We start from the raw sequence: 27,312 nt of genomic DNA on the forward strand, positions 1-27,312 counted from the left end.
CAAGGCTTTCCTAGTGTCAGTGAAGCTGTGACCTTACCTGCATTTATTGCAGGTTTGAGGGATAAGTTCTGCCGTTGTGCTGTTTGACCCCGAGCTCTCCCATTAACACCAGTTCATCAATCCCAGTAATTGCTCTCACCCACTTTAAAATGTGGGCTTGCCAGCTAAAGGTGGGCAACCTCAGGGTCAGAAGGATTAAGGAGGAATTTGCCTCTCTATCTGCAGACATCTTGATGAGCAGGAGGGGAAAACTCATTTCTTTCTCCTCCACGCGATTTTCAAAATCATTTGCTGACTCACATCCCCCGATAATCCTGTTCTCAGCTACTCCTTACACTTGGTATTTACTGCTGGACTTGTTTGGCCTGGACAGTGAGCACACTATTACACCAGGGTTTACCTCAGCAGCCAAGCACGACTCCTAAATCCATTTCTCTCTGAATAATTCCAAGTACAAACCCTTCTCCCTGGTACCAGCTCACCATTCTGGGAACGTTCCTCCCATCAAACCCATTGATCAAAGCTGGGGAAATCCCAGCACAGACGCATACAGCAGAAGCAATGCTATTCCTACTTAACATGCAAAATGCACATACAATTCCAAGCAGCATCCAGGGCTTCAGAGCAATAACACTGAGCTGCCCAAAGCTGCCAGGATGTGGTGTTGTATGCTCCCTATATAATTTTTTTTCTTTTTACTGTAGGCCAGGCTTGGCTAGGAAGACTCCTTCAAGGCTGGTGACCCCACTGTGACCAACTGCTCCATTCACACCCTTTGCTGGTGCCCAAACTAAGGCCAGGGGTTGCCCAGTCCTGTTTTTGCTAATCAGGGCAGGAATGTAACAGCTGCATCCTCAATAACACAGAGCTGCCTCAGCTTCAGGCTTGGGTTTTACCTTTCCAATTAGTGCTCTCAGGAGGTATTTTACTACCTGGTGTACAATGACACATCTTCTGCGTTTTTTTTCCTGTAAAGGAAAATCCTTAATCCTTCTTAGAAGCTGCCTTTCTTTTAGGAATGAAACCTGAGCAACCAAGATGTGGTTCTTCTGCACCTGGGACCTTCTGCACCTGCACAGAGGTCTCTGCTCTCCACTGCACTGAACAGCACTGCGATGTCTTCTTGCTGCTTCTGAATATTTGGTTGGAAATAATAATCACATGAGTCTCATTTTCTGTTCTAATTTCTTTTGCCAGACAATTTTAAGCTATTATTATTATTATAATTCAAGTGAAAGAGATGCATTCCTCACTGCTAAGGAGTTGGTCAGCTTGCCATGGAGCGGTGGAGGCAGATAATGAGTATCTTTTAAACCCAGCAAAGAAGCCCAAGCATTTGAAACCACAGAAAAAAGGGCCATCCATGTGCCTGTTACAAATTCAATCCTGAAGTCCACCCTATCCTCCAAAACTTATTTCAGGCAGAAGAATTGGGAAAGCAAAGCAACCCAAAGAATGTTATTAGTGCAGCCTGTAGCTTCTTCCACTTTCTGGTTTTGCAAATGTGACCACTGAAGGAGGTTCAAGCCATCATTAGGAGTTGGACAGGCAGGATTTTCCAATGCTGCTTCTTACTAAGCTGGATTTATCCTGCAGTCAGCTGCTCCCAAAACACACACACACACACAACACAAACAAACAAAACCCCCTTTAAAAATAAGGGGTATTGCTGAGAAACTATAGATGAAAGCAGACTGGGGCATTAAAAAAAAAAAAACAACAGAGCAGCACATCATGGCATGGAATGCCTTAAAATGACTGGATTTGATTCAAAGCTGACAGCAACCAGGTTTGACATCCAGGTATCTCATGTCACAGAGTATGGAATCATCAAATCCCAGAATGGGTTGGAAAAGACCCTAAGGCTCATCCAGTGCCACCCCTGCCATGGAAAGGGACACCTTCCACTGTCCCAGGCTGCTCCAAGCCCCATCCAAACTGGCCTTGGACACTTGCAGGGATCCTGGGGCAGCCACAGCTGCTCTGGGCACAGTGGTACCATGTGGTGACTGAGCTTTTGGTTGATGGAGCCATGGTCTGCCATGGCCTGCAAGAAAAATATTCCAACTATTCCATTTATGAAGTCTTTATGCACAGAGAGGTGGTGGTGTAGCTGCTCAGCCTTTGTGAACTTCCCAGGATCATGCTTTAATGGGAGAGTTGAGCTGTGCACTGGCACAATCCTTGATAAATCCATAGGCCAGGAACAGATCAGAGCTTTGTGCCATCATCTATGGTTAAAGCTGCCCTGAAGTATTTTGAAGTTGCAATCTGGCTCCCACACTAATATACAAAATTATTCAGGAGAAAAGAGGAGGAAAAGCAGAGCAGAACAAACTCCCTCTTGCCATGATTTCAGAGCTTTTAGCATAACTGCAGAGTTTTGCTCAAGCCAACTATTATTAGAGTTAAGTCCCATTTTGACAGAGCTTGTGAGAAAGGAAAAAACATCCTGTTTAAAAATAACACCCCCCCCAACCTGAGTAAGTGGAGAGCAGGCAGAGTGAGAAAGCAGCACAGAACAAGTGAAAAGGAAAGTGGCCTCATTAAAGCACACTGGTGCTTCCAACACCCTGCACTCAGCCAAGTTTCACTGCTGTGCTTCACACTGCTCTGCCTATTCGGAGGGATCCAGCCTCTCCAACACCGGGAATGTTCCCATAACAAACTTTAACACAGCTCTTTCTTACCTGCACAGAACACAGAGCTCTGTAATTATTCATGAACTGATGTGTACAGACTGTGCACAGATCCACACACCACGCTTCTTCCTTTTATTTTCCAATTAAAATTCCCCAGGAAACATGGCCACGGCTCACCACAAAATTACCTGTCAGAATGTGAGATGCCTGAAGCTGCTGTTTATGGGCTCAGCTTCTTCCCAAAACCTTGGTGACCACACACAAGGAGAAACTGCACTGTAGGGAACACAGGAATTAATCTGGCTCTTCCCTCTACCGGTGTTCAGGCATTTCCCTGTGCCTGGAGGCTGATTTCCAGCGCTGTAATTACACCAGCAGTGCCTCCCCGTGGGGATGCAGCATATGCTGGGATGGAGCAGAGGATGCTCCTCAACTGGCAGAGCTCTGCTGCTCCCCTTGCTCCCCAAAGCTACTGAAGGGCTCCTAGGCCAGGAGCCTGGACCCTGACAGGGGGTTGTGGTGGGCAGGGATGGGGTTTTTTTATGCCAGCTCTGTGTGGGATCTTTTCCATACTTCCAGGAGACTCAGCTATTCCATGGGAAAACCTGAATGCTTGGGGGCTCATTCACTGACACCTCCACCTGTGCCTTACTGGGATTGTTCAGAGAAGGCAGAAGGTCCCCAGAGCATCCCCAGGCTCAGCCTGCACCTGATGGTCCCACAGGACAACACTGGTGTCCACCAGCTGTTCTGGGACCACTGGCTTTGCACTCATGGCACATTCTGAGGGGACACAGGATCCCTCCCCTCCGGGCTGGGAGGGCTCAAGCAGGGCTTTCATAGATCAGAAAGCTCTATTTGAGTTCAGCTACAAAATAAAAAAAAGATGTGAATGAAACAGCAGAACCAAAGGGCACCTTCCTCTTGCCCCTGGGTCCCTGAGCCTGCAGGTCCCTTTTGTTTCAGTCCAGCTTCTCTCCAAAGGATGGATCTCCTGCCCTGCTCCTGCTGCTCCGCCCCTGCCCCAGCTTCCCCTGGGCCCTCCAGACACAGCACTAATCCCCAAATCCTGCTCTTCCACTCCAGGCTTTCAAATCCAGGCCTCTTGAAGAAAATGTCAACCATCTTACTCACAACTTCCTGAGAACCACCCAGACAGTTTCCATAGCACCCAGGAAATGTCACAGAAACATGGATTTGTTCTCACTGCAAATACTGCATCACCATCACCTAAAACTCCTCAGTGTGGGGGTAAGGAACAGCCAGGGGTGTTCATAAAGCACTGCAAAGTGCACTCCTGGGTCTCAGTGCCACTGTCAGAAGCACCTGCACTGTTCAAGGATTAAAGGATTACAGAGGAAGAAAAAATACATTGACTCCCTAATGCTCTGCATCCTCAGGAACTTCGTGAAGTACAATTTCTGCTCGTCTCTCACCTTGGAGTTAGCCAAGGTTTAGAGATTTTGTCTAGGTAGACAGGAAAAGTGTTTCAGATTTGCCACTGAAGGCAAAAGGCAAAAACAAGTTACAAATAAAAACATGTCCCCATAGGCAGAGGGTGCAGAAAGAATATCTGACACTTTTTAACTCTAAAACTGCTCCTTTTAAATCCACTGCTCATTCCAGTTTGGTGAAGAACTCCCAAAACCACAATTCCCTGCCATCCTGTGTACCTGCAACTCTTACCATGGTACATTATGGACACTCCTCAGGTGGATTTTCATGCAGGTCTAGAGGAACATCCAAACCCTGCCCCCTTGCAAAAGGGAAATGGGACATTGAGAAGATCATTCACAGCTTCAGCTGCACAGCTGGTCCTGGGAATGCTGCACTTCCATGGAATGCCAAGGGCATCCTGTGCCCTGTAGGGGAACGGGGAATGGAGCAGCAGACCCAGATCCAGAGCCCTGCTGGTTTCTTCTCCCAAACTACTGCTGGAAAAGCAGAACAACACACTTGGTGCTGCCTGGCTGGCTGAAGCACAGCGGGACTTTCTCCAAATCCAGTCCCCCAGAGAGGGCTGCAAGTGACTCTTCATCCCAAACAGGACAGATGCTGCTGCTGCTTTTGGGATGCTCCTACATCCCATCCCTGCTTGCCCAGGGAACACAGAATTTTTGCCATGTCTGTCCCCAGCACACAGGCTCGGGGAGCTGTTCTCTCCAACTCCTACTTTTCCAGCAGAATCACAGATTTTATGGTGCAAATTTCAGAGAGGACCAGATGAATCCTCTATTTAGCAGCACTTCCACAGATCAGCCCACAGCTCTCATCCCTTTCTATTTCTGCCAAAAAATGGGAAGGAACAAAAGACAAATCGCTTAAAACAAGGGAGGGATAGCAAAGAGAAAAAGACTCCAAGGAAATGAAAAACTCAGCAAAATGCTGCTGCAGTTCTGGTCTGCACTACAGATTTCAAGACCTAAAAAGACTAAACAGTCTTACAGTCCTGGGCAGTCCCTGCAATAAATCCCCTTCTCCTAAAACCAGGTAATTACTGGAGCAATTCAGGGTAAATAAGCACTTTCCAGAGCGCACTGCACTGAAATCCAGCAAAGCAACACATTTACAGAAGGTGAAGTTTGACATTCCTAATGTATCCAAGAGCCAAACTACCAGCAAAATAATACTATTTTTTTCAAAGCAAGCATCCAGCACTTCTGATGGCAGTGAAATAAAGCCCTAAAGCCTAGTTTAAAAATAAATCCTCCTTTGGTGACCGGAGAAGGTACAATGGGAATTCAGACAAGGCCTGCAGCAGAGGCAGAGCTTTACACCTAAACCACAAGAAGCTTTTCAATCAGTTCAAATACAATTAGAAGAGATGCCTGGCACCTACCAAGCACTTCAGTCACTGAACTGCACAAGCAGTGGCTCCTTCATGAACTGAAATGTTCTACCAGTGCTGTTGGGCGTCAGGAAAAGATTCTTCCTCCCCCTGGAATGGGTACAGCCCTAGGGCTGCCAGAGCTCCAGGAGCATTTGGACAATGCTTTCAGGCACAGGGTGGGAGTTTGGGGTGTCTGTGCAGGGCCAGGGGTAGAACTGGCTGATCCTTGTGGGTCCAGCTCAGGGTATTCCATGATTCCATGGTTTTGTGGACAGCAGGACTCAAATGAGCTCTGACTGGCTGCATTTATCAGCATTGCTTTGATATCAAATATCCAATAATAACCTGTTCGTTTAACCCAAGGAACAGCTTGGGATGACCTCTAGGAAGGTACAGTTCAACCCCAATCCCAAGGGACTGGGTGAAACAGAGGGACATGGGGGACAACACTGTCTGAAGCCTGTGCAAGAACTCTGCCATGTGCCTTGGTGCCAAGCCCTGCCTAGAAATAAAGCTCCCACACATTGCTGCTCTGCCTCTCCTAAGATCCCACTGACATTCTCTTTCCAAGCACACAGGAGATCCAGGGAAACAAAGTCCAGGTATGATTTAACGCAACAAGCAAATCAATTGAAATGTCTGTTGTCAAATACCTCTCAATAACTGAGGATTAAATGTTTAATTACATAAAATGTACCAGGGACACATCTCAGCTCCTCAGTTCCATTGGAACACTCTAATTTCACCTAATGTCAGTTCTGATAGTGACAGCCACGTTGTCATGGCAATGACAACACAACACAGTTGTTTTCTGCTCTCACTGTGCACTGGGCACACAGGAGGGCTGTTTCCATTGCCATAAAACTATATATTTAACCACATTTCTTCCCTCTCTTATTCAAGCAAGCTCTTCCCTCCAGAGCATGGTCACAGAGGGTTTGGCAAACCTTTTGGATAGTGAGGCTCAAACTGAAAGGCTGGGAAAAGAAGAACACTTTATATTTAGAGATGCAGCAGCTGGGGGGGAAAAGAAGCTGATTTCTGATACACAGATTACCACCCACATGGCTGCTGATACTGCAGGGTGTGCACAAGGCAAGGCCCAGGTGTGCTGAGCATCACCTGAAGATTTGGATTCACTCACTGGTTCTGGAAATCACTTGAAGAAAATCTGCCCCTGAGAAGGTGAGTTCTCAGAACCAAGCACTGGCTTTTCTACCCAACAGGTTTTAATACTAAAAAAAATTACTAATTCTCTATTTCACTATTTATTACACTACAGCTAGGTTCTGCCAGCAAGCAGGGTTAGTGAGTGGTTATTGCTACCACAGACAGGGTTAGATGTGGTTAGGATGGCACAGAACAGGCTCTACCTGAGCTCAGGTGGGACTGGTTCAGAGCCTCGGTAACAAATGCAGAGCCTGGTTTTACACTGTCCATCTCCAAGTCTGATAATCAGGGTCAGGGCAGGGGGCAGAGGGACAGACAGAAGGCAAGAGAGAGGACAAAGTTAAAATATCTCCTGGAGGGACTGCAGGAGAGCAACAATTCAACGTGGAGAGACAGCAATTAGAGAGACAGAGCTGGAGAAATCCAGAGCTCAGTGCTGAGCATGCAGAGCTGGGGCTTCTCTGGGCTGTTCTAGGCCTGAATTGTTCTCCCCCAGCAATGTCTGTGTGCAAAAAGGAGTGGGAGGGAGGGGATCCACTGAGCTCACAGCAGGAACAGCAAAAACCATGAGGTGAGCTGGACTAAGCTGAGTGAACACCCGAATCCCTGGAAAACTGAGCTGCTGGGGATGGAGTGGATGCTGCTGGTGCCTGAACAACTGGGCTTGGAGCTGGCTCAGGAGAGAGCACAGTGTGTGCAGGCCAGTTCCCAATTCCAGTCCCTGCACACGGCAGGGGTGGAACCAGATGATCTTTAGGCTCCCTTCCAACCCAAACCAGTCTGGGATTCTGGGATGCTGTGCACAGACCACCCTAAGCAGAGTTTTCACTGTAAAAAGAGTATTTAAAATTCTATAAAATAGATGTGAGTTTGGGTTGGCACATGGAGAGGAGAAATGAGTGATGTTTAACACAGTGCAGCTTGCACAGGAACAGCTTTTGCTGTGGCTGGGAGGCCAAAGATTTTGGGCTTGTGATCAGGGGCACTTTTTCCCAGTTCCAAAACCCTCTTCCAGCCCCTGCCTCCCTGTCCAGAGCTCAGCTCGTTTATCTCAGTCCAAAAAAGAACTTCTGTCCCTCAATGAGCCCAGAAAGGAACTTCCCTTTTGCACCAGCAAAACCTGAACAGGACCTCAAATCCGCCACACTTAAAAAGCACAACTATTGCTAAATTCCTGGCAGCAGAAGTCATGCAGCCATGATCTGTGGGACACAGGAATATCATAACCCAGCCCCAGAGCCTAGGAGTGCTCAGCCATGGGAGGATGTGGTTCCCCAGCTCTCCAGTGGTGCTCTCAGAGCAGCCACAGCCAAGTTTCCCATCTCTGTGGCAATTCCATGACTCACAAAGGACAGAGCTGTCACAAGGAATTAATTTCACAGGAAAAACAAGCAGAACCACTAATAAGCCTCACAGCTCTGAGCAAAAATATTGGAGCTGTTCTGTTGTCAGAATCTTCCTTCTCACAGCTGAGAGAGGAAGGGGACTCAACACTGACCACTCACATTAAATAACCAGAAATGTGACCATCCCTTGTTTTTGTGTTAGAAACCTAATAAAAAAGCCTGCCTGAAAAAATAGACAGGCTAAAGCCTGCCTGTGTTATCTGAATTTAACTGCTGCTGATCCTTGGCAGGAATTGCATTTCTGAAGGGCTCAGGGATCCAAGGAACTTGACTCTACAAATGGAAAAACATTAAGAAAAATCTTTTCCCCATATTTGTGTGCCCAAAGGGAACTCCCTGGATCTTACAAGATTCACTATTCTGATTCCTCCCAAATTTTCTGTCACATTATTCATCAGTGGACATGGCCAGTCATAGCAATAAATTCTGCCCTCATTCTTAAAACCTTCCTCCCAGTTTCAATATTCCCTGGCTCCTGTGGGTTTGGATATGTGCAGTGGAAGAAGCCTCACCTCACTCTCCATGATATATCCCAAATACAAACCCTGTTCTCCCCCTCTGGAGTCTCCTTCTGCCTGGAGGGATCTGATCACATTGGCACGTGCTCAGGAAGGTGCTCAGGAAATCAAATCTTCACACCAGGAACAGGTTTTCTGTCCTTCTGGAAGAAGCCCTGGGAATGGGAAGCACTTCCCCACATTGCAGGGACACCAGCACAGTGTCTGTGCCAGCAGCTGGCAGTGGGTGTGTGCATAAAGGATTTATCTGTCTATATATACATGAATATTGTAGATTTTGTAATTATCTCTCTACAGTATTTGCATATCCAGCTTTCAGACTGACTATGGGGATCCAAACAACATCCCAGGGGGAGCCAATTTGTGCAAGTGAGACATTTGCTGTAAAAAATGATAGATCTACATGACCAGTCCCAGGTTTTACTGACACCAGGTTATTGCTGGGAGGTTTAGACCAGCACCAGCAGGATCGAAAAAAGACCATGGCAACATGAAGCAGGACTCTGAATAAACAAGCCACAAGTTCACTTTGGGCATTGTCAGATGTTAAGCACAAACACCATTCCCTCATTAAAAAAAAAAAAAAAAGGGAATTTTGGCTTCTGAAGGTTGTCATGTTCTAACAAACTTGGAGAACTATGTTTAATTCCTCCCCATCAGCCATTTTTACCTTCTCTTTCCTTCACACTGACATTCATACTTGGCCATCTGGCACCTAATTTCTTTCTTTTTAATCTTTTCAATCTTTTTATGGGTTCAAAATTATTCTATCACCCCCAGAAAAGAGCTATAACCAGCTTTGTTCTTTCCCTGCTGTATTATTTTAAGTCCAAATATCTTTTAAAAAAGCACCTTAGAACACAGGTTTGTTTTGGTTTCCCTAAATATGCTTCGGGGCATCACTGCTCCTGATCTGCATGTACAGAAGAAGAAGGAAAGAAAAAGGAAACAGAGAAACGAGGCAAGAATGAAAGGAGGACAAAGGAGTAAGTGAAAACGTACAAGGGGGGAAGTAGCTCCAGGACGCTGGACGGGCTCCATGGGCAGGGGAGACTGGGAAGGGAGAAATAAAAAAAATGGGAAAAAGCAAAACAAAAAGCAGCTGGTTAAAACATGCTCCCACTGAAAATGGGCTCATTTCACACAAAGCTCGGCTGGGCTATGAACAGCACAATACAACACACCCAATCCTTCAGGTTTTTGGTGCTAAACACTTGGGAATTCAGTAGGATCCAGGAATTCCCACCCTGTGTCCCAGCTCAAAAAAACCCCCAGCGTTTTGCATGTTTGACCTTTCACCACAAGGCGCCATCCCTGTCCTGCCCAACAGCACGGGGCTTGTTACATATTGAATTTTGTTACATTTTGAATTTCCCTGCATTTCCACTGGTGCTAAAGCAGAAGCTGCTCTGAGGCAAAAGGCAGAGTAACTGTCTCAGTCTCAGAGCTGTGTTTTGCTGCTGTGTCCTTCCTGAAAACCGTGAAGTGCAGAGGACGCAGGCCCAGCTCTGCCTCAGCCCCATGCTCGTGCTCTGCAGGGAAGGGTCCAGGGCAGGGTGTGGACGTGGGGACACGGTCTGCAGGTGAACGTGGCAGTGCTGGGGAACAGTGGGACCTTCCCAGCCCAACGATTCCATGAGCAGGCTGCCATGGACCTGCTGGGGTCTCTGCTGCCTGAATCCCAGTGCCTGGGGACATTCCCCTCACAGACATGGACACAGACTCTGCTGAAGTGAGTTTCCACACTCCCACTGTTGGCCTTTCCTCCTGCAACCCCCGTGTCCATGCCCAGCTCTGCCCAAGCCCAGCAGGAGCCAAGGGATCAGGATTCCCTGCAGGATTTGGTCCCGAGGCCTGGCAGGGCTGTGAGCAGTTCCTGTCCCCTCAGGAGCTCGAGCTGGCAGCCTGGGCAGCTCTGGGTGCTCATCCCCTCTCTGCTTCCCCCCTGGAAATGGATCCCTACCTTGGCTCAGCACATTTCCATTTCATTCAGCTTTAATGAGACAGTGGCATGGAACACTAAACAACTGCTTTGTTTACTTCAGATTAACAAGACTGGTACTAATTATGTACACTCTCACTTCCCCTGTTTTCTTTATAAAAGCACTAATTAAGACATGATGCTCTAATCAGTGTCAAATGGCTGCTCAGCCCAGGCATCTGCAGAATTTAAGCTCTGTTTGCACTTTCTTCTTCTTGATTTTTACTAAAATGAAAAACTGACCACAATCTTTTTTATCCAGGGATTAGAAATGAGCCTGTTTCAAACTGGGCATGGCCTTGTGATTGCAACAGCTCTAACTCAGTGAATGTGTCTCAATTTGCATTTTTGCAGTTAAAACAAATTCCTCCAGCACTGAGCAGAGCCTGCAGGAGGTCAGGGCAGAGCCCATTGCCTGATCCAGAGCTAAATTTCAGTGGATTATTTCTATCGGGTGTGCTGACCCAGATCAATCTGTTATTGATGTTTTAAAAAGAAAATTAGTCATTCACAGCAGCTTGTCATACTGACAGGGCTCCTTTTAATGTTGTGTATCATAAGAGCACCTTCACCTGGCAAATCTAAATTAAATGGATGAGATTAAGAATTTGAAAACTCCTCCATAAAGTTGGGCAGAGCTGGGTTATTCATTCTTTGTCCTAAATGAGGAACTGGTGAGAATGACCCCTGAGGCTTTAAAAATGCTTATTTTGGGGGCAGGAAAAAAAAATAAAACATCACCTTCTTATCCCCCATTTCTTCTCTTCAGCTCAAATTGTCCCCCTGCAAACTGCAGCTTAATTCTGTGTTTCCCCACTGAAAGCAGCTGCTCCCCAGCAAAGACCAAGCCTAAAACCTTCCCCAAAATGACCCTGCCAAGGCCACTGCAGTGAAGTTGGGTCACAGGAAGATGCTGCTTGTTAGGAAAAGACAAAAACAAACTGCAGGTATGAGGTAAGGTGTGAGATGTGGGTTAAAATATTGCTAAACTACGAATATCCAGAATTATGAGGAAGAAGGGACTGAAAGAGAGAGCTGAGACACCACCTGTGACTGATGAGTGGGGACAACATGAACACATGGACATAAACACACTGTTCCCAAAAAAAGAGATGGACAGAGGAGAATGAGAAGAGTCAGCACAGCCACGATGTACAGGCAAATCCCAAATGTTCACTTAGAAGGAAAATCCAGAGCAGCTATTCACACCTTTGCTTCTGAGCAGCACTGAATATTGAAAAGGTTCACTCCTCTCTCAATATCTGAAATTCAAATGCAGCCTTTTTCCTGGAGCTCTAAAAATCCTCATGAATATGAGCTGATTCCATCTATTCTGGCACTGAAATTCAGCTAAATTGATAATATTAACTATGAATATTAGATATCAATTCAATATAATATTTTAGGCTAAAAAATTATCATTATTGTATCCCACTAAGAATACTGGGAGAATTTAGAGAAAAGGAAAGTGCTCAAGAAATGTGAGATTTGACGAGCCCAAAGAACCTTCCTAGATCTTCACAAGGTTTTTTACATAAACAGAAACAGTCAGGAAAGCATATACATTCCAGCTGGAAAAAAAAAAAAGCATTTTCTTACAGGACTGAACATGAAAAAAAAGAGGGCACAGGCTTAGTCCAACATAGGAGGGAAAATACCTCTCAACAGGTACCTTTCCAAAACCTCCTGACTCCAAACTTCATTGTCAAATACATTTGAGAGGTGACTTGGGGCAAAACTGACGTTCTTTCATATCACTCTGCCTGTTCAGAACTGAATATAAAGGTCAGTTTTTCTGTATGGCCCATTTTCCATCCCTTATCCCAGGCCCTGGCTCCATCACTGCTGGTACAAAGCACGTCCTGCCACAGTCCATGAAAATATTGTTTCCAAAAGCAGAGTTTGCCCTCAATCCCAACCCTGCTCTGCCCCTCCCTGTGTTTCATCTCCGTGGAACTGCACTCACTGCTCTGCATTAGAGACCACTGCAATATTTTATGGCTCCATTAAAATGCTGTCCCCATCCCTTGTGCACATCAAACCCTCTAATTATAAATCATAATAGAAACCCAGGGCAGGAAGTTCCCTGCTTTCCATCTGCTTTTCATCAGGTTCCTCAGCCCAGCCAAATCCAGGGACAACTAAGCAGCACGAGGAGTTCTGTGTTTGGAAATTCCTTCGTGGCAAAGAGCTTTACTCTGCACATACACAATATCCTGGATGCTCCACATATTCTATTTTGATTAAAGAAATTAAAGTTGGCCTGTTGATAAGTGCAGCTCATCAAGGCCAAATCTAAAACTTCACATTAATTCAGGATGAAATACCCTGCTGATGTCAAGTGAGGACAACAGCTCCAAATGAGCTTTTTAGGAAAGTCTCCATTCCCTGGGGAAAGCCAAACTAGTGTTTTAAACACAGGTAGAGGGAGAAAAGTAATTAATGTGGGTATTTACGTGCATGAGAAATACCCTGTGTGCGTAAGGCATGGACTGGGAAACACAAAATGCAGGAATATGGGTGAGGAAAGTGCATTATCCCAGCAATGCCATTCCCAGTGAGCCCTGCAGGATGCCCTTGGGGACATCCACTTTCCCATTTGGCAGCACCCGGGGTGCTCCAGCACCTCAGTCCTGCCCCGTGCCACCCCCCTGGACTGTGCTGGCACACCCTGGACCTGGAACTCCTTCCTCCCTTCCTCCTCTCACCCAGCTCACACAGACAGAGAGTTCCCGGAGTCCTCCAGCACCCATCCAACATTCCTTAACCACAGGAGCCTCCTCCCTGACTCCTGCCTGCTCCCACCAGCTTTTGTAGTGTCCAAGGAAGGACTCCCAGACTCCTGTCAACATCAAGTGCTGTCACTTCCCAAGGTGCACAAACAGGGCACCAAAGGAGTGGCATCAGGAACGCTGCGTGCAGAGGAGGGGCAGGATGGCAGAATCAGCTGCACCACTCCTTACACCTCGAAGCTCATTAGTGCTCTCCTCGAGGAGCCTTTTAATGTACCCACATTTAATGTACCCACAGAACAACCATCAGGGAAGGTCAGGGGACACCCTTGTGACTTGGCAGTATCTTCCAACTTATCACTTTTCATGGGACGTGGGCTTGTGGTGTCAACTTTATACCAAACACTTCCCAGGGCTGAGGGGAAATGCACCCCCCAGCGTGTTGTTAAAGCCAAAAGGAATCTATTCATCCCTTCTGCTCCATTATCTCCCCTAAAGCAGAGCAAGGCACTGCTCCCCAGCAGCTCAGAACACTGAACTGCCTGAGTCATGTTTAACATTTGCTTGTGTTTAGGCTGGAAGTTGCCTTTCCTGCTTTAGCTGATGGAGCAGTGACCGGGCACAGGCAAGTCCTGGATGCAGGGAATGCTCATCTCGGTGCCTTTGATTCCACCAAATGCATATTGCCAGGAATGTCCCAGGCTGGGGACACCAGTGGCTGAGGACACCCCTGCCCTGCCCTGCCCTGCCCTGCCAGCTCTCCAAAGCACACAGATCCCTGCAGAGCACTCACAGCTTGGGCTATCCATGACTTTCCACCAAACTCCCAAGCTCTGAGCTGATAAATGCTGTTGTTTCCTTTGGTAAAAGCCAAGCTTTTGAATCACATCTATTTGTTTTAAAGTATCAAGTCAGCAATCTGCCGAGATAAGGAACATCACTAAAATAGAGAAGAGGGATGAAAAGAATACCAGTTCAACACCAACTCCACTTCCCAGATGCTTAACATTTTAAGGAAGAACAGCACATTCAAAGTTCTCAATACTAAAGATACACAGAAATATCTTTATCTATATGAATATAGAGGTATTTTTTTTAAATTTCAGCTTCCCCACCAGTAAATTTTGCAGAGATTTCAGTTATGGCAGAACACCTAATGCCAATCATTTCCAGAGCACACTGAAGGGATGGGAAGGTTGACAGTAGACTCAGATCCAAAATCCCATTCTCTATCTGTTTTTCCTTCCCTCAGCAGAAGTTTGGATGAATTTGCTTGTTTTTCCTACAATACAGAACTGTCCAGAAGGCAGGAGGAAGCAGATGGAGCCATGTACCCAGAGCACACCAGCATTCCAATTCTCTTACATCCAACTTCCTCCATCCATCCTCAAACAGAGAGAACCTTCCAGTACCAAGGTGATCTATTCCATCGGATCAGCACCAACATTCCTGCTCATCTATGTTCTGTATAGAAAACCCTGACATGCAACACTCCCTGACCACCCAGAACTGGGATGTTTCATGGAATCTCTCATGACAGACTGCTCAAAGTATGGTAAATTCTTACAAAGCTTAAAATCCTTCAAGTCAGGCAGGAGATGGATCCAAGTGTGTACAGCAAGTGAAAGACATTCAACAGTGGGAACTCCCCAGAGAGCAGCAAGGTGTGGGTGATCGACACACAGAGAGGGTAATGAGGATGTGCAGGGGATGATCAACACTCATGACACATGTGAAGGAGGTATTAGACATGGAACACACAAAGAGAACTCCAGTCCAGTTCACTGCATCAAAAAAAGCTGATTTACACACCTGGTTTTGGCACCGAATTGGTCACGGACTGAGGGACTTTGTCGTTGATGAGTTCAACACATTCACTGGGAAAGAATCCAACCTGGAGTAAAACAGAAAGATGAAACTGAGTGTTATGATCTGAACTGCTCAAGCAACATCTCCCCTCAACTCCACTCGCCTGATGCTCCCCGACATTATCCAGCATCAAATGACCAGCAGTCAAAACACTGACAACTGCAGGTTCTGCTCTGCTGCCAGCACCCCGAGAGAGAACAATCTGAGAGCCCAAGGCACTGCAAGGTCCTGCAGTGAATAACTTTAAATGTTGATTTGCAGTGTCCCTGCAGTGACCTTTAATTCAGCATTTCTCCCTGCAGCCCCTCAAAGGCAGAAATGCTGGAGAGTCTCTCTAAACCAGAATAAGGGTTAAGGGCTATGGGAAGGATCCTAATGTTTTCTTGGAGTAGCATGTGCCTGCAGACATTGCCATGCCACTCAAGGGCCACTCTATCTGGGGAGAAGTGAAATTCCTTCCCTTTCCCTGTTCGAGGACTCAGGCTAAGCTGTGACCAGAGAGGAGTATGGCACCTCTCTGCATCCCTAACTTCTCTCTTATTTCCCAGCATCTTCCTTCTCACTCTTATCCCAGGTGAAAGTCAAACCAGAGCAGAGCTTTGGTAACTTTAATCCTTGGTCCATCTTTCCCCACCTTTTCTTCCTCACCCAGCACAGCTCCTGTACTGTGAGATGTAACTCAGGCACCACCACCCTTCCCAGACTCCTCACCTAAGGCAGGGCAGGATTCCCTGTCCCGTGCCAGGCCTGTGACTGGGACAGCTGGAAGCACCAAGTCACCACAGGCAGCCCCAGGCTGCTCAAACACCACAGGAACACGAGGCAAAGAGACAGAGGATGGGCCCCGAGCTCAGCCAGGACTGTGCCAGTCATGTTGGCACATCCATGAAATTCTCTGGAGGCACAGGGCAGTCAGCACCAAACCTGGCAGACAGTCTCTCCTCTATTAATTCATCTTCCACAATTCCCTTTTGTCTCCATGGAAAAAGATTGATCTCCTTCCTACTCCAAGCTGATTTTCACCCACCAACCTCCCAGCAGTTCAGTGGCAGTGCCATGTGTGGGGTGTCCTGGCAAACACTCCAGACTAAAGTTATTCCAAATTCCCCAAAGGAAGCAACAGTCATCAGAGCAGACACCTTCCTCTTCCACAGCCCCACCATCCAGCAGGGCAGTGTTCTGCCCAAGCACAAGGACAAGCTGAATGCCACACACTTGAAATACAATTGTTTTAAGACTCTGAGAGCTCAGGGCAGAACCTGCAGGAGCAGCACTCTGGGCCAGCAGAACTCGGGCTCTGAGCTGGGGTTCCCTGGAACTGGGACTGGCCTGGGCATCACAAGTGACCCACAGAACCCACCCCAAACCCAACACAAGGTACGGCTGCACCAGTCACTCCCTCAGCTGGGAGGTCTGCAAGGACATGGTATCCTGGAGTTATGGAACACAGTGGGGATTTATGTGCAGTTTGCAGACAGAAATGAGCCAATTAACACAAGAAAAGGAGCATGAACAGCAGCATCACATCCAGAGGCCCTTCCTCTGGCAGCTCATGGCTCAGGGATCTGCTCTGCTGGGAACAGGCTGAGTGACACCAACACAGAAGTGCTGGGATTTGAACAAAATACACTTCATGGATTTAAATCACGGAATCCCAGAATGGTTTGGGTTGGAAGGGACCTTAGGGACACCTTCCACTGTCCCAGGGTGTTCCAAGCCCCAGTGTCCAACCTGGCCTTGGACACTGCCAGGGATCCAGGGGCAGCCACAGCTGCTCTGGGCACCCTGTGCCAGGGCCTCCCCACCCTCACAGGGAAGAATTTCTTCCTCATATCCAACCTGATTTTCCCTTTTTTTCATTTTGAACCATTCCCCCTTGTCCAGTCACTCCAGTTCCTGATGCAAAGTCCCTCTCCACCCTCCTCACAGCCCCTCCAGACACTGCAAGTTGCTCTGAGGTCTCCACACAACCCTCTCTTCTCTTCCCCAGGCTGAACAGCTCCAGCTTTAACACTTCACTGTAGCTGAGAGTCTCTGCTGGACCCTTCCCACGTGAGAGATACAGGAGGCAGTTTTTAAATTAGGAAAAATGCACAGATCCAGGGAAAGTCTCAGCCCACCACACAAACATCATCTGGGAAATGCACAGCTGGAGTGATGAAGTTTCTTTCATTCTCAGTAATTGCCCACATTGTCTGTGCCTGAGATGTGTAAAGAAACCTGAAGTCCTGGGACCTCAACCTTCCATTAATCATCTAAATCTGGATCTAAATCCAGCCCCAGATCCCACACTGTTGGACATTCAGTCAAATGCTGCACATGGAATCAAAACTCATTTGCCTGTGACTGTTAACACAATACTGCTCCTGCTCCTGCATGCACTGTACAACACACTAACCAGGAATTCAGAAATGAAGGACCCTGGATGGTTATGTCACTGCTTCCAGATATCCCAGAACTTTCCCAAATCAAACATTCTACCTGCTGTCCATGTATCACTTTTGCCATGTTCACACCAATAATCACCATGGACTTTCTAGAGGCAAAGAACTGTGCTGGCTCCCTGGTGTTAACTCACTGCTAGAAATTAATTACATTTTCTGACTTACTTATTCCAACTTTTCTTGCAAGATCCCCAGGAGATCCCCATCAGGGTTATAACCCACATCTTGTGCCTCATTCCCACCCACTTAAGAGATGCTGCATGGGAAGTTTTCCATGTTTTTGTATAAATAAATGAGTTTAGTCCAAGAGTTAATCTCAACAGACGTAGCAAGGCACTATTAGAGCTTTGAGCCAGGATTAAAGGATTTGGCAATGTAGGAAAATGAATAGCCAGGGCAGTACATATTTAGATAAATACAAGGTCATCTAAAGGTTAAATACACACTACACACCTTCAGCAGAGGAGGAAGGCACAGGCTGCTGGTGCATGACAACTGTTCTGCAACACCTACTACAGCTTTATCTTTTCACTTCTATGCCAGTGGCTGCTAAAACTGGAGGACACAAGAGGCTTTAAGGGAAAAAGTCAGAGTAACAATGATAATTTTCAGTGTATAGGGAGGGAATTCAAACAAATGAGGAAGTACCAGCAACATAAATGGCAAATGAAACATTGGTTGAGACATTCGGGTTGGATCTTTGGGTTTGACATAATCCAAAGTGTGGGTTCAATTTTAGACAAAAAGTTTTCTCTTTTCTTTTTAAATCTGATGACAGTCTAGCAAAACCTGACAGGGAAACTGCAACTTTTTATGGCCTGTTTGGGAGAATTTTCACTGAGTCTTTGCCAAGTGACCAGACAGAGAGCAGGACACCCTCACCTCGTTCCCAAAGGAGCCCCTGCTGAAAAGCTCTCCCACTTCAGGGCACCACTTACAGGAGGAACGGGATTTGAGCTCACATCCTGAGCTCTTGTTAAAGAGAGCTGAACACCTGGACATCAGAACTATTTTGATTCCTTTTATTCACAAAAAAAATGTCTGTGTGGGATGGTACTTGTTGATTATCCATTCCTGGCTGGTGTGCCAGAGGCACTTTGGAAAACCAGAGAGCTGGAGAGGGACTCTGGACAAGGGATGGAACAACAGGACACAGGGAATGGCTTCCCACTGACAGAGGGCAGGGTTAGAGGGGATTTAGGTGGGATATTGGGAATAACTTCTTCCCTGGGAGGGTGGGCAGGCCCTGGCACAGGGTGCCCAGAGCAGCTGGGGCTGCCCCTGGATCCCTGGCAGTGCCCAAGGCCAGGTTGGACATTGGGGCTGGGAGCAGCCTGGGACAGTGGGAGGTGTCCCTGCCCAGGGGAGGGGGTGGAACTGGATGATCCCTAAGGTTCCTCCCAACCCATCCTGGGATTCTGTGGAGCTGGGACCTGCAGTACCACAATCAGTTCAAGCTGCTGCAGTATCACAGTCAGTTAAAATCAGCCCAGTCCCCCCTGGCTGCACATGCTGGTTTTTCTCCAGCAGGGCAGGTTGTGGGGCAGCTCTGCACCTCAGGAAACCATTCCCAAAAACCAGAATAAGTCAGGACATCCAGAGATAGTGGTGCATCAAACAAGGGCCTGTCCCCAATGACTCAGCTCCCTGACACAGAGCTACTGATTGAAAAGACAAAGCATGAAGCAAAAGCAGAGTAGAACAAAGAGGGTTGAAGGCTGTTAATGTGGAGGTGGCTGTAATTTAGGTAACAATCTTACAGAGAAAGCACTGACTCACACAGAGGGCACTGGAAGAGAAAAAGGCTTGAAGAAAAATGTCTTAAAAATCATTTTACTTTAAGCAGAGCAAATGCTGAGAAGCCTCATGGGCTGTTTTGTTCACCCAGAATTGGGTGTGGTGCAGTGCAGTCGGGAGCTCAGGTGTGCAGAGAGCACAGGACCGTGCCAGGGAGGTGTGACAGACACAAACCCAGCGAGTCACTCCTGAAGGACAGCTCTTGCTGGCAGGAGCACTCTGACTCCCATGCTGAGTCCAAGCTGCAGGTGCTTGCAGCCTGTCAGAGCTGAATTTTGGCTGACATCTGCAGAGCTGCCGCCAGTTCCTCACCACAGCCCTCCCGTGATTTCAAGGGATGCAGCACAGGCAGGAGTGAAGGCACAAAAAGAGGGGAGTTCCTTTAAGTCAAGAAGTAATTTTTTCCCTTTTCAGTGAAACAAGGAATTTCTTTCCCTGTTCTTGCTCATGATTTATAATGGAAGCTGTGGTTGGTTGATAAAACCCTGCTCCTTCCCTAACATGAAGCAAAAACCTGAGAAATAACAGGACAAACTGTCCAAACGTTTGGTGGCAGGACCTCCTCCTTCTATCTTCTCTCAGAATCACAACTATCTGCCAAGAGGGGCTCTGTTGATTTATTTTATTAACTCAAATGACTGGATCAACAGATTGCTATCACTGCAATGTTCCTAAACAGGAACAGAACTGTTTGCCTCTAACAAATGCTTTAGAGGCTGCACAGCTTCATCCATCCCTACACCTACTGCTGTAACAGCATTCTTCACCTCCACACTCCTTCTGAGCAGCCATCAAGGACACTTCTGCCTGTAACTCCTCTCTACGTCTGGTGCAGCTACACCAGAGATAATTTCCCTTTCTCTGAATTCCCACTGCTCATATCATCAAAAGACTTCATTCCATCAGGAAATGTACATTTTCTGCACATTCAGAGCTCACGAGCCTTAAACTCAGCACACAGGTTAAAACTTTGCTGTGGGAACTGCATCTCTGTGGTGTGTGTGGCTGTCACCTGCTCACACTGTGACCACTCCTGCTTGTTAATTAATGACACAAGATTATTCCACCCCTAATCTTCTGTCAAACCAGAATATAGTGCTATATTTCTGCAGCTGCTCAGACGCCTGACTGTACACAGAAAAGCCCCTTTTCAGGCAGTTTGCTCATCACCATAGTTTTATGCTGGGAAACAGGATCACTGTGATCTGAGAGGCACAAGGCTGTGACAAACTGCACACGGGCTGCCTTGCTCCTGGTGCCTTTAATCACCAGTGCTGTTCTTCAGACCTGGCCCCAGTGTCAGCCAGCCCGAAGGCAAGCAGGGAGCCCACACTGAATAAGGGGATCTGCATCCCACACAGGGACTCCAAACCCTGTGCAAAGTGTCCACACTCAGGCACAGACCACAGAGCAGCTTTGTTTTGCTTTACTGATTCACTTGGAAGTTAAACATGGCACAGGCTGATCACTCCAAGCAGCATTACAGCATTTAACTGACTGAGGGTTGGAACTGATGTCTAAGGTCCCTTCCACCCCAAGCCATTCTGTGATTCTGTGACAGTACAGCAAATACAGCTTTAGGGCTTCTAAGATTAGAACACACGTCCAGCAAAGCCACAACACAGCTCAGAATCACAGGTCTGTTCAAGCACTGCCGGTGTGCTGACCCTAGAAACAAATGAAATTTCAGAGCAGGTATTCTATGTCCATGCTGCTCTGATTTTACAAATGAGATGTCATCTGAACTTCCACACCCGACACAAAACCAACAAAAAGCTGTGTCTCACGTGCCCTGGCTGAGCAGCCAGCACTGGGATGGTGTAACTGCACTGCATCCACCTGGGACTGGGAGATCCAACTGCTGGGCATTGACAACAGACACAGGCTGGGTCTGGCACGGAAAAGTCTGTCAGGGAGAACCTGAGGAGGCTTGAGAAGACTTGCCATGCCAAATTACACAAGTGTCTGGGCAATCCTGAGCCTCTGCAGAGCAAACTCCTCATCCCACCCACTCACAGACAGCAGCTGCAGATGGAAATCCCTGTGGCTGAAAGCAGCTGAAATGTGAGACAGGGCACAAGTCAGTCCCCCCAGCCTCCAGTGGCTCTGGAGTTTGCTTGGTTAATAGAGACTTTTAAAGCTTTTACATTTCCTAATGGCAAAAGCAAACTACAGATTAAAAATTCCTTGGAAGGACAGTGCCATTTCAACACCCAAGGTTTGGTACCTGATCCCCAGGTATGCTTAGGACCTTCTGAAAACTCAGTCTCCATCTCTGTGCTGTGACATTTACAGGGACCAGCAACAAAAACACCACACAATAAACACAGACACGGATGGGTGGCTTGTCCAAGTCAGCAGCACTGGAATTCTCTGAATTCTCTATGTTCTGCCTGATCTGGTTTTAGCCACTGGAAGGAAGGGGATGATGTGAGTAACAGTGCCAGCTGCCTTGGAGGGGGTGCAGCACAAGCTTCCACTGCCATCAGGCGAGCTGTCCATCACCGGCCCAGCCAGCCCTCCTTCCTTCCCATGGTGAGGGAGGAAGGAAACTTCCAGTGGAGCCCCTGTGTCTGCTCCAGCCCCAGCCCAGAGAGCAGGGGAGTCCCCTGACACCAAGGCAGGGACACCCTGCTCGTCCCCTGAGCCACCCTGAGCAGGCACAGCAGCTCCAGGAACACAGCACTGAGGTTCCTGCCTTCACTCCAGTCCCGCTGCCGTGGCTGTGCTGCTGCCTACCTGGAAGCCGTGTTTTCCTCTCCACCATGAGGTCAGCTCCTTTGGTGGCATGTCGATGACAGACACGATGTCCCCCACCTGCAAAAGTTTGACAGCATCAGTCACAGCCAGGAGGAGAGCACAGTTCCAATAACCACAGTCTCAGCACTGCAAAAAACTGCAAAGCTCCGGAGCAGCTGCACATCTGCCTTTGCAAAGCCAAGCTGGGAGGTGGAAGAGTTCCTGGATTATCCAGCACACAGGATACAGCTGTTCCTAAGGAAAAGGGCCCAAAGAGTGGCAGGCTCCCTGGCAAGGGGTATAGAAGGGTTCTGGTCAAACTGCAGCGATGGTGCCAAACACTTGGGAAAACCTTCTCAAGTAGCTGAACTGATTTTTACTGCCTGCCCTGTCCATGTGTCTGCAGCACAGAGGTGTCTCCTTGTTCCCTCTCACAGCCAAGAGTGAAGAGCTGCCTCTGTAGCTCACAACCTGCCCAGATGAGCTGCCCAGGGTTAGAAAGACAGGTTTTCTAAAGCTTTGCTCATTCCCATCAAAATGTAATACTGCAATAGTTCAAAAGGAAATCAGTATAATCAATACTTAATTTGGCTTGGTTTGAATCAAGCTCTGTGTGGCCTCTATTACAGAAAATGAGAAGGGGCAGAACCTAAATAAATACTGCAGGCAGATAAGGCAAAAATTTGCGCCAGTAATGCCCAACTTTCACCAGACATTTTACACTGATGGATCCCAAAGTGTTTTACAGAAAAGACAATCCCCAGTTTGCAGACAGGGATGACTGAGACATGGGGAAGTGATTTGCTCCAGGAAACAGTGAACCAAGAGCAAAGCAAATGTCCATGAAGGAAACTGCTGCCACCACTGGAGCAGAGACACTGAGGATGTTCCTCAGAACTGGGGAGCAAACCCCAGTCAGCTGTTTGTGCAACTGCTTTTCAGAAATTAAGAACAGTAAACATAAAGAGATCATTTGGATTAGGGAACAGGACCCAGCATTGTAAAACCCCTGATCCTGTTCCATGTCAGTTCTGTTAAGGTGTCTCACTGCACACCCTTGAAAACCACACGTGCCTCTGTTTCCCCTCTGCACAGAGCAAGATTTACAAGCAGGGAGTGTCCCTTTAGTGCTCTCATGAGCTGACAACCAGCCTGGATCCTGTGCTGCTTGGATTCCAGCTCAGAGCTGCCGTGCCCACACATCCCTCTGGTCACACAGTTCTTTGGGGTATACTAATAACTGTCTTGATTGGAACATGAACAAACCCCTGGCAGCACCAGACTATCACAGTTATTTTTCCTTCCTGTGCTGCACACCCAGGATCACAAAGCTCCTCAGGGCACTGTTTTCCTTCACATGTTTTATAGAAACAGTACCATTGCACAGGGCAACCAGAGCCCAGACTGCTGCTTTTTGGGTAAAACAAACAACTTCCAGACAGCCAAAAACTTCCAGGGTCTGATCTTCCAGATCTTGTATGGGACGTGGAGCAACCTGGGCTACTGGAAGGTGTCCCTGCCCATGGCAGGAGGTGGAATGGGATGGGTTTTAAGGTCCTTCCCAAGCCAAACCATCCTGAGATTCAGGGATTTGCTCCATAGCAGCTCCTGCACTGGATTTTCAGAGCAGTTTTAGCTCATCACCTGCCCTTTAAGTAGCAATCCTTTGCCAGTCTGGTTCTTCACTTCTCATGGGAGCAGAAGCTCTTACAAATGGTTACAGACAAGGACTTGCTCAGAGGAACACGGGTGGTGTAACCTGGGCAAGGAGAAATGAACTTGTGTCCACACACACAGGGACGGTCATCCTGAACAGAAAACATGTGGACTCAGCTCAGGGACAGCCCAGAGGACCTGGCAGGAGCTGGTTAATCAGGAGATACTAATGCCAAGCAAAGCTGTATTTTAAAGATGACTGAGCATCTGCCCATATCCAACTCATTGCAGATCAAATATTTAACTCAATCTTCCAAGCTTCACCTCACAAAACATTGTGGAAGTGTCTGGACATATTCCTGATGGGGACACGGGCCCAGACACACAAATTACACTCAACTTGTAGCTGATAACAAGGAATGGAAGTGCTTTATTTACCTCAAAGGACAGTTCATCTGCTGCTTGAGCAATGTATCTCTTAATGACATGGGCAGCAGCAATAGCAGGGACGTTAATGGATGATTCCTCATGGACCAGCAGGTGATTCCCCTTGTTATCAATCTGCAACAAAGAGCACAGGAGACTGTGAGGCAGCTGAGGACAAGTGAGGAGGCATTTTAGTGGTGCAGAGACTTCAATTTGATTGAGAGAGACAGCTCAGCCCAGGGCCCCAGGAGAGAGGGCACAGCACAGACAGAACAACTCACTGGGGGGGTTCCAGAAGGTCGGGTGTCCCCATCCACTGAGAAGAGAAATGCTGGGTTGGTGCAGCTTTGTGCACAAACAGTGACACACAGGGAGGGTCTGCACCTCCCTGTAACACCAGATCATGGTGGTTTTCCATGGCAACACAGATGTGCTACCAAAATCCTCTACAAGGTGGAATTAATGCTCGAGGTACTGAGGGAAGGAGGAAATGCTGTCAAACCAAAAACTAGTGCAGCTTTCCATTTTCTCCCACCCTTCGACTTATTTTCTTTTTAAGAAAACATGGACCCCCCTCTGCAATCATCAGCCTACTTTCAAACCTCCCAGATTTCTCTGAAAAATTCTGTAGGAATCTCTGTGAGTCACAAAGGTTATTCTATACTGCATGTGCAGTGGGTTTGCTGTGATCTCCAGGCCCACCATGTTGCTGTAAATCCTACATTTTATTTCTCTCTACAACTTCCTCCCTCCCTTTGCAGCTTTCCAAGATTTTTCTCATCCCAAAGGATTTCAGGGTGAGAAGGATATCAGTGGGGAAAACTGCAGGAAAACACTCTCAATCCTTATCAGAACCATTTAAAAAGGAGCTGCAACAGTCTATTAATAGCTGTTTCTATTCCTGGTGTGCAGTGATGGAAAGGCACACGTCTGCAGCCAGCCTGAGCAGGGACAGCTGGACACTCACCCAGCCCTCCCTGCCCTCCTCCCCAGTGAGGGCTATTGTTTAAAGGCTACAAGACCATCAAACCTGAAAGCAGAGCTGCAGCTGCAGTTCACAACACACAAACTGTGTCACTGCAAGCACAAGGCCGCCTCTGTCTGCAGGGGAGCCAACAGGGGCATGGAATATTTGCTGGGCTTGGAGCTACCACAGGGAAAAATGATAAAAAACCCCAAGAGAGTAGGGAAACACCATAACAGAGACAGCTGAGATTTAGAGATGTGCCACACTTGCAGCATTGCCTTGACAAAAAGGAATTCCTGCTAGGAATACGTGAGCTTTGAAATAAGTGAGCCTTCTGCAACCCGTTACTGGGAGATTCAGCCCTGAACTGGGCGTTCCCAGGCAGCCCACTGGGACTGCCACCTCCTCTATTTGTGGATATCAGCAGGACAATATGCTTCTGAGAGACAAAACCCAGGTAACAAGGGAAAATCTCCCACACTCTTAATGCTGGATCTGATTCTGTGTGTCCTACACCTTCCACGTGCTGGTAACGGGGGAATAAAGCATCCAGGATAGAATTCAGGAACATCAACAGGCCTGGAAGGAGCAGGTGTGTGCCTGCTGCCTTCCCAAGGTCAGGAGACAAGGAACACCCCAGGTTTGTGCTGTACCTCCATCCATGTGAGGGCAGGGCCACAGTTGATCTTGTTGCCTGCGATGTTGGAGAGCCGAGCCAGGTAAGCCATCAGCATCTGGGTGACCAGCTGGGACACAAACACACACACAGTGGTTCTGTTAGTGCACCTTCCCCTGAAGAGCCTTCTGCAGGCTTAGGGAGACCAGGAATTACCCACTGCCACGGGCCAGAGTCATAGAAATACATTCCCTTCTGCAAATGAATATATTTCTGTCATTCAAAGAACAGCAAGCTACATACAGGGTTATAATGGTTACACCAAAAAAAAAGGGTAAAGAAGCAGCTCTCTGTGAAAGTAATAGTTATTATTATGATTTTGTAAGATTCATGCATATTTTCATAACTTCCCTTGTCAAGATACCTTAAATCTAAAGCCTTCCCTTCATCATGGACCTCACATACAAACAACTCGTGTGTCTTAGGGCCACCAAACACATCTGAGAACCACTCAGTGAACAAACCCCTGCCTGCCACTTCCACGCTCTTGCAAAGCCTTAAGAATGTGGCAACTCAGACTGACACCCTGGCCAAAGAGTAACATTTCAAGCAGTAGAAGAGGGGTTTAAAAATACACTTTGCAATGTCCCTTCTGTAGCAGTAAACTGGTTTTTATTACAGAGAAGCCACTGAGGTCTTTCCAAAGCCTCACAGTGACACTGGTATAAAGCAGCATTGTAGCCCAGAATCTGCAGGACTGTTTAAAACATTGTTCTCCTCAACCATCTGTTCCGATGTGGCCAATTCAAAATAAAAAATATATGATGAGACACCCCACAGCTGCAGAGTTGCATTTCACAGAGCAGCAGAGTTGTTCAGCATCTTCACCTCCTCTGTGCTTGTGGACAGAATGCAGATTTTCAGGCTCAAGCTCTAAAGCCCAGCTAAATCAGTGGTACAAATTATGATGCAAGAGATAGGAATGCCTAAAATATAATGAAAAATAAACCAGGAATTAATTGTCCTGAGTATTGCTGCTTCTGCTGAATTTAAACTCTAAATCCTCCTCAGAAATACCCTGTGTGAAGCCAAAGCAAGTGATAAATCAGTCTCTCTGCTGAGTGATGGGGCTGCATGATCAGCTCCTAATATTCCATGGCAAACACCCTGTAAAATTCCAGGGGTACTAATTCCAGTGTCCAAGTCCTCCAAAACGATGCAGCCAAGATGCACCTGCTGCCTTCCAGGAGATTCTTCTGGACATGAATAGATATTTCAATTATCAGCAGTGAGAAGCTGAGGTAATTCCAGCTCATCGTGCTCCGGGTGAAGACAGTAAGCCAAGAAACGAAAAGGATCTCTTTGGGAAAAAAAATACCTCATTGAGGAAAAAGAGCTTTTTAAAGACCATTTAAATAACACACTAATGCAAATGCTCTTCAAAAACACTTCAGGAACATTCAGTTTAAAATGGAAGTTTAGCTCTCCAAATGGGATTGCTCTTGTAGTGCTGCAGCCT

At 47.2% G+C, this 27,312-nt stretch overlaps 1 protein-coding gene across 18 annotated transcripts in view; it reads right to left on the bottom strand.

Annotated features, from left to right (window-relative positions):
- ARHGAP32 (Rho GTPase activating protein 32) overlaps nt 1–27,312 on the bottom strand; it is a 233,977-nt gene that overhangs the window by 50,359 nt on the left and 156,306 nt on the right. For 17 of the 18 annotated variants that reach the window (XM_068994507.1, XM_068994508.1, XM_068994502.1 and 14 more), the window contains 4 exons: nt 25,831–25,923; nt 24,223–24,345; nt 22,129–22,206; nt 15,092–15,173 (listed from right to left, as the gene is read on the bottom strand). In XM_068994507.1, coding sequence (XP_068850608.1) covers nt 15,092–15,173; nt 22,129–22,206; nt 24,223–24,345; nt 25,831–25,923 — 376 coding nt within the window. Of the gene's footprint in view, nt 1–37; nt 155–15,091; nt 15,174–22,128; nt 22,207–24,222; nt 24,346–25,830; nt 25,924–27,312 lie in introns of those variants that run through there. The other variant, XM_068994517.1, reaches the window with a different exon arrangement.

The sequence above is a fragment of the Aphelocoma coerulescens genome, chromosome 24, assembly GCF_041296385.1.
Source record: "Aphelocoma coerulescens isolate FSJ_1873_10779 chromosome 24, UR_Acoe_1.0, whole genome shotgun sequence".
NCBI lineage: Eukaryota > Metazoa > Chordata > Aves > Passeriformes > Corvidae > Aphelocoma > Aphelocoma coerulescens.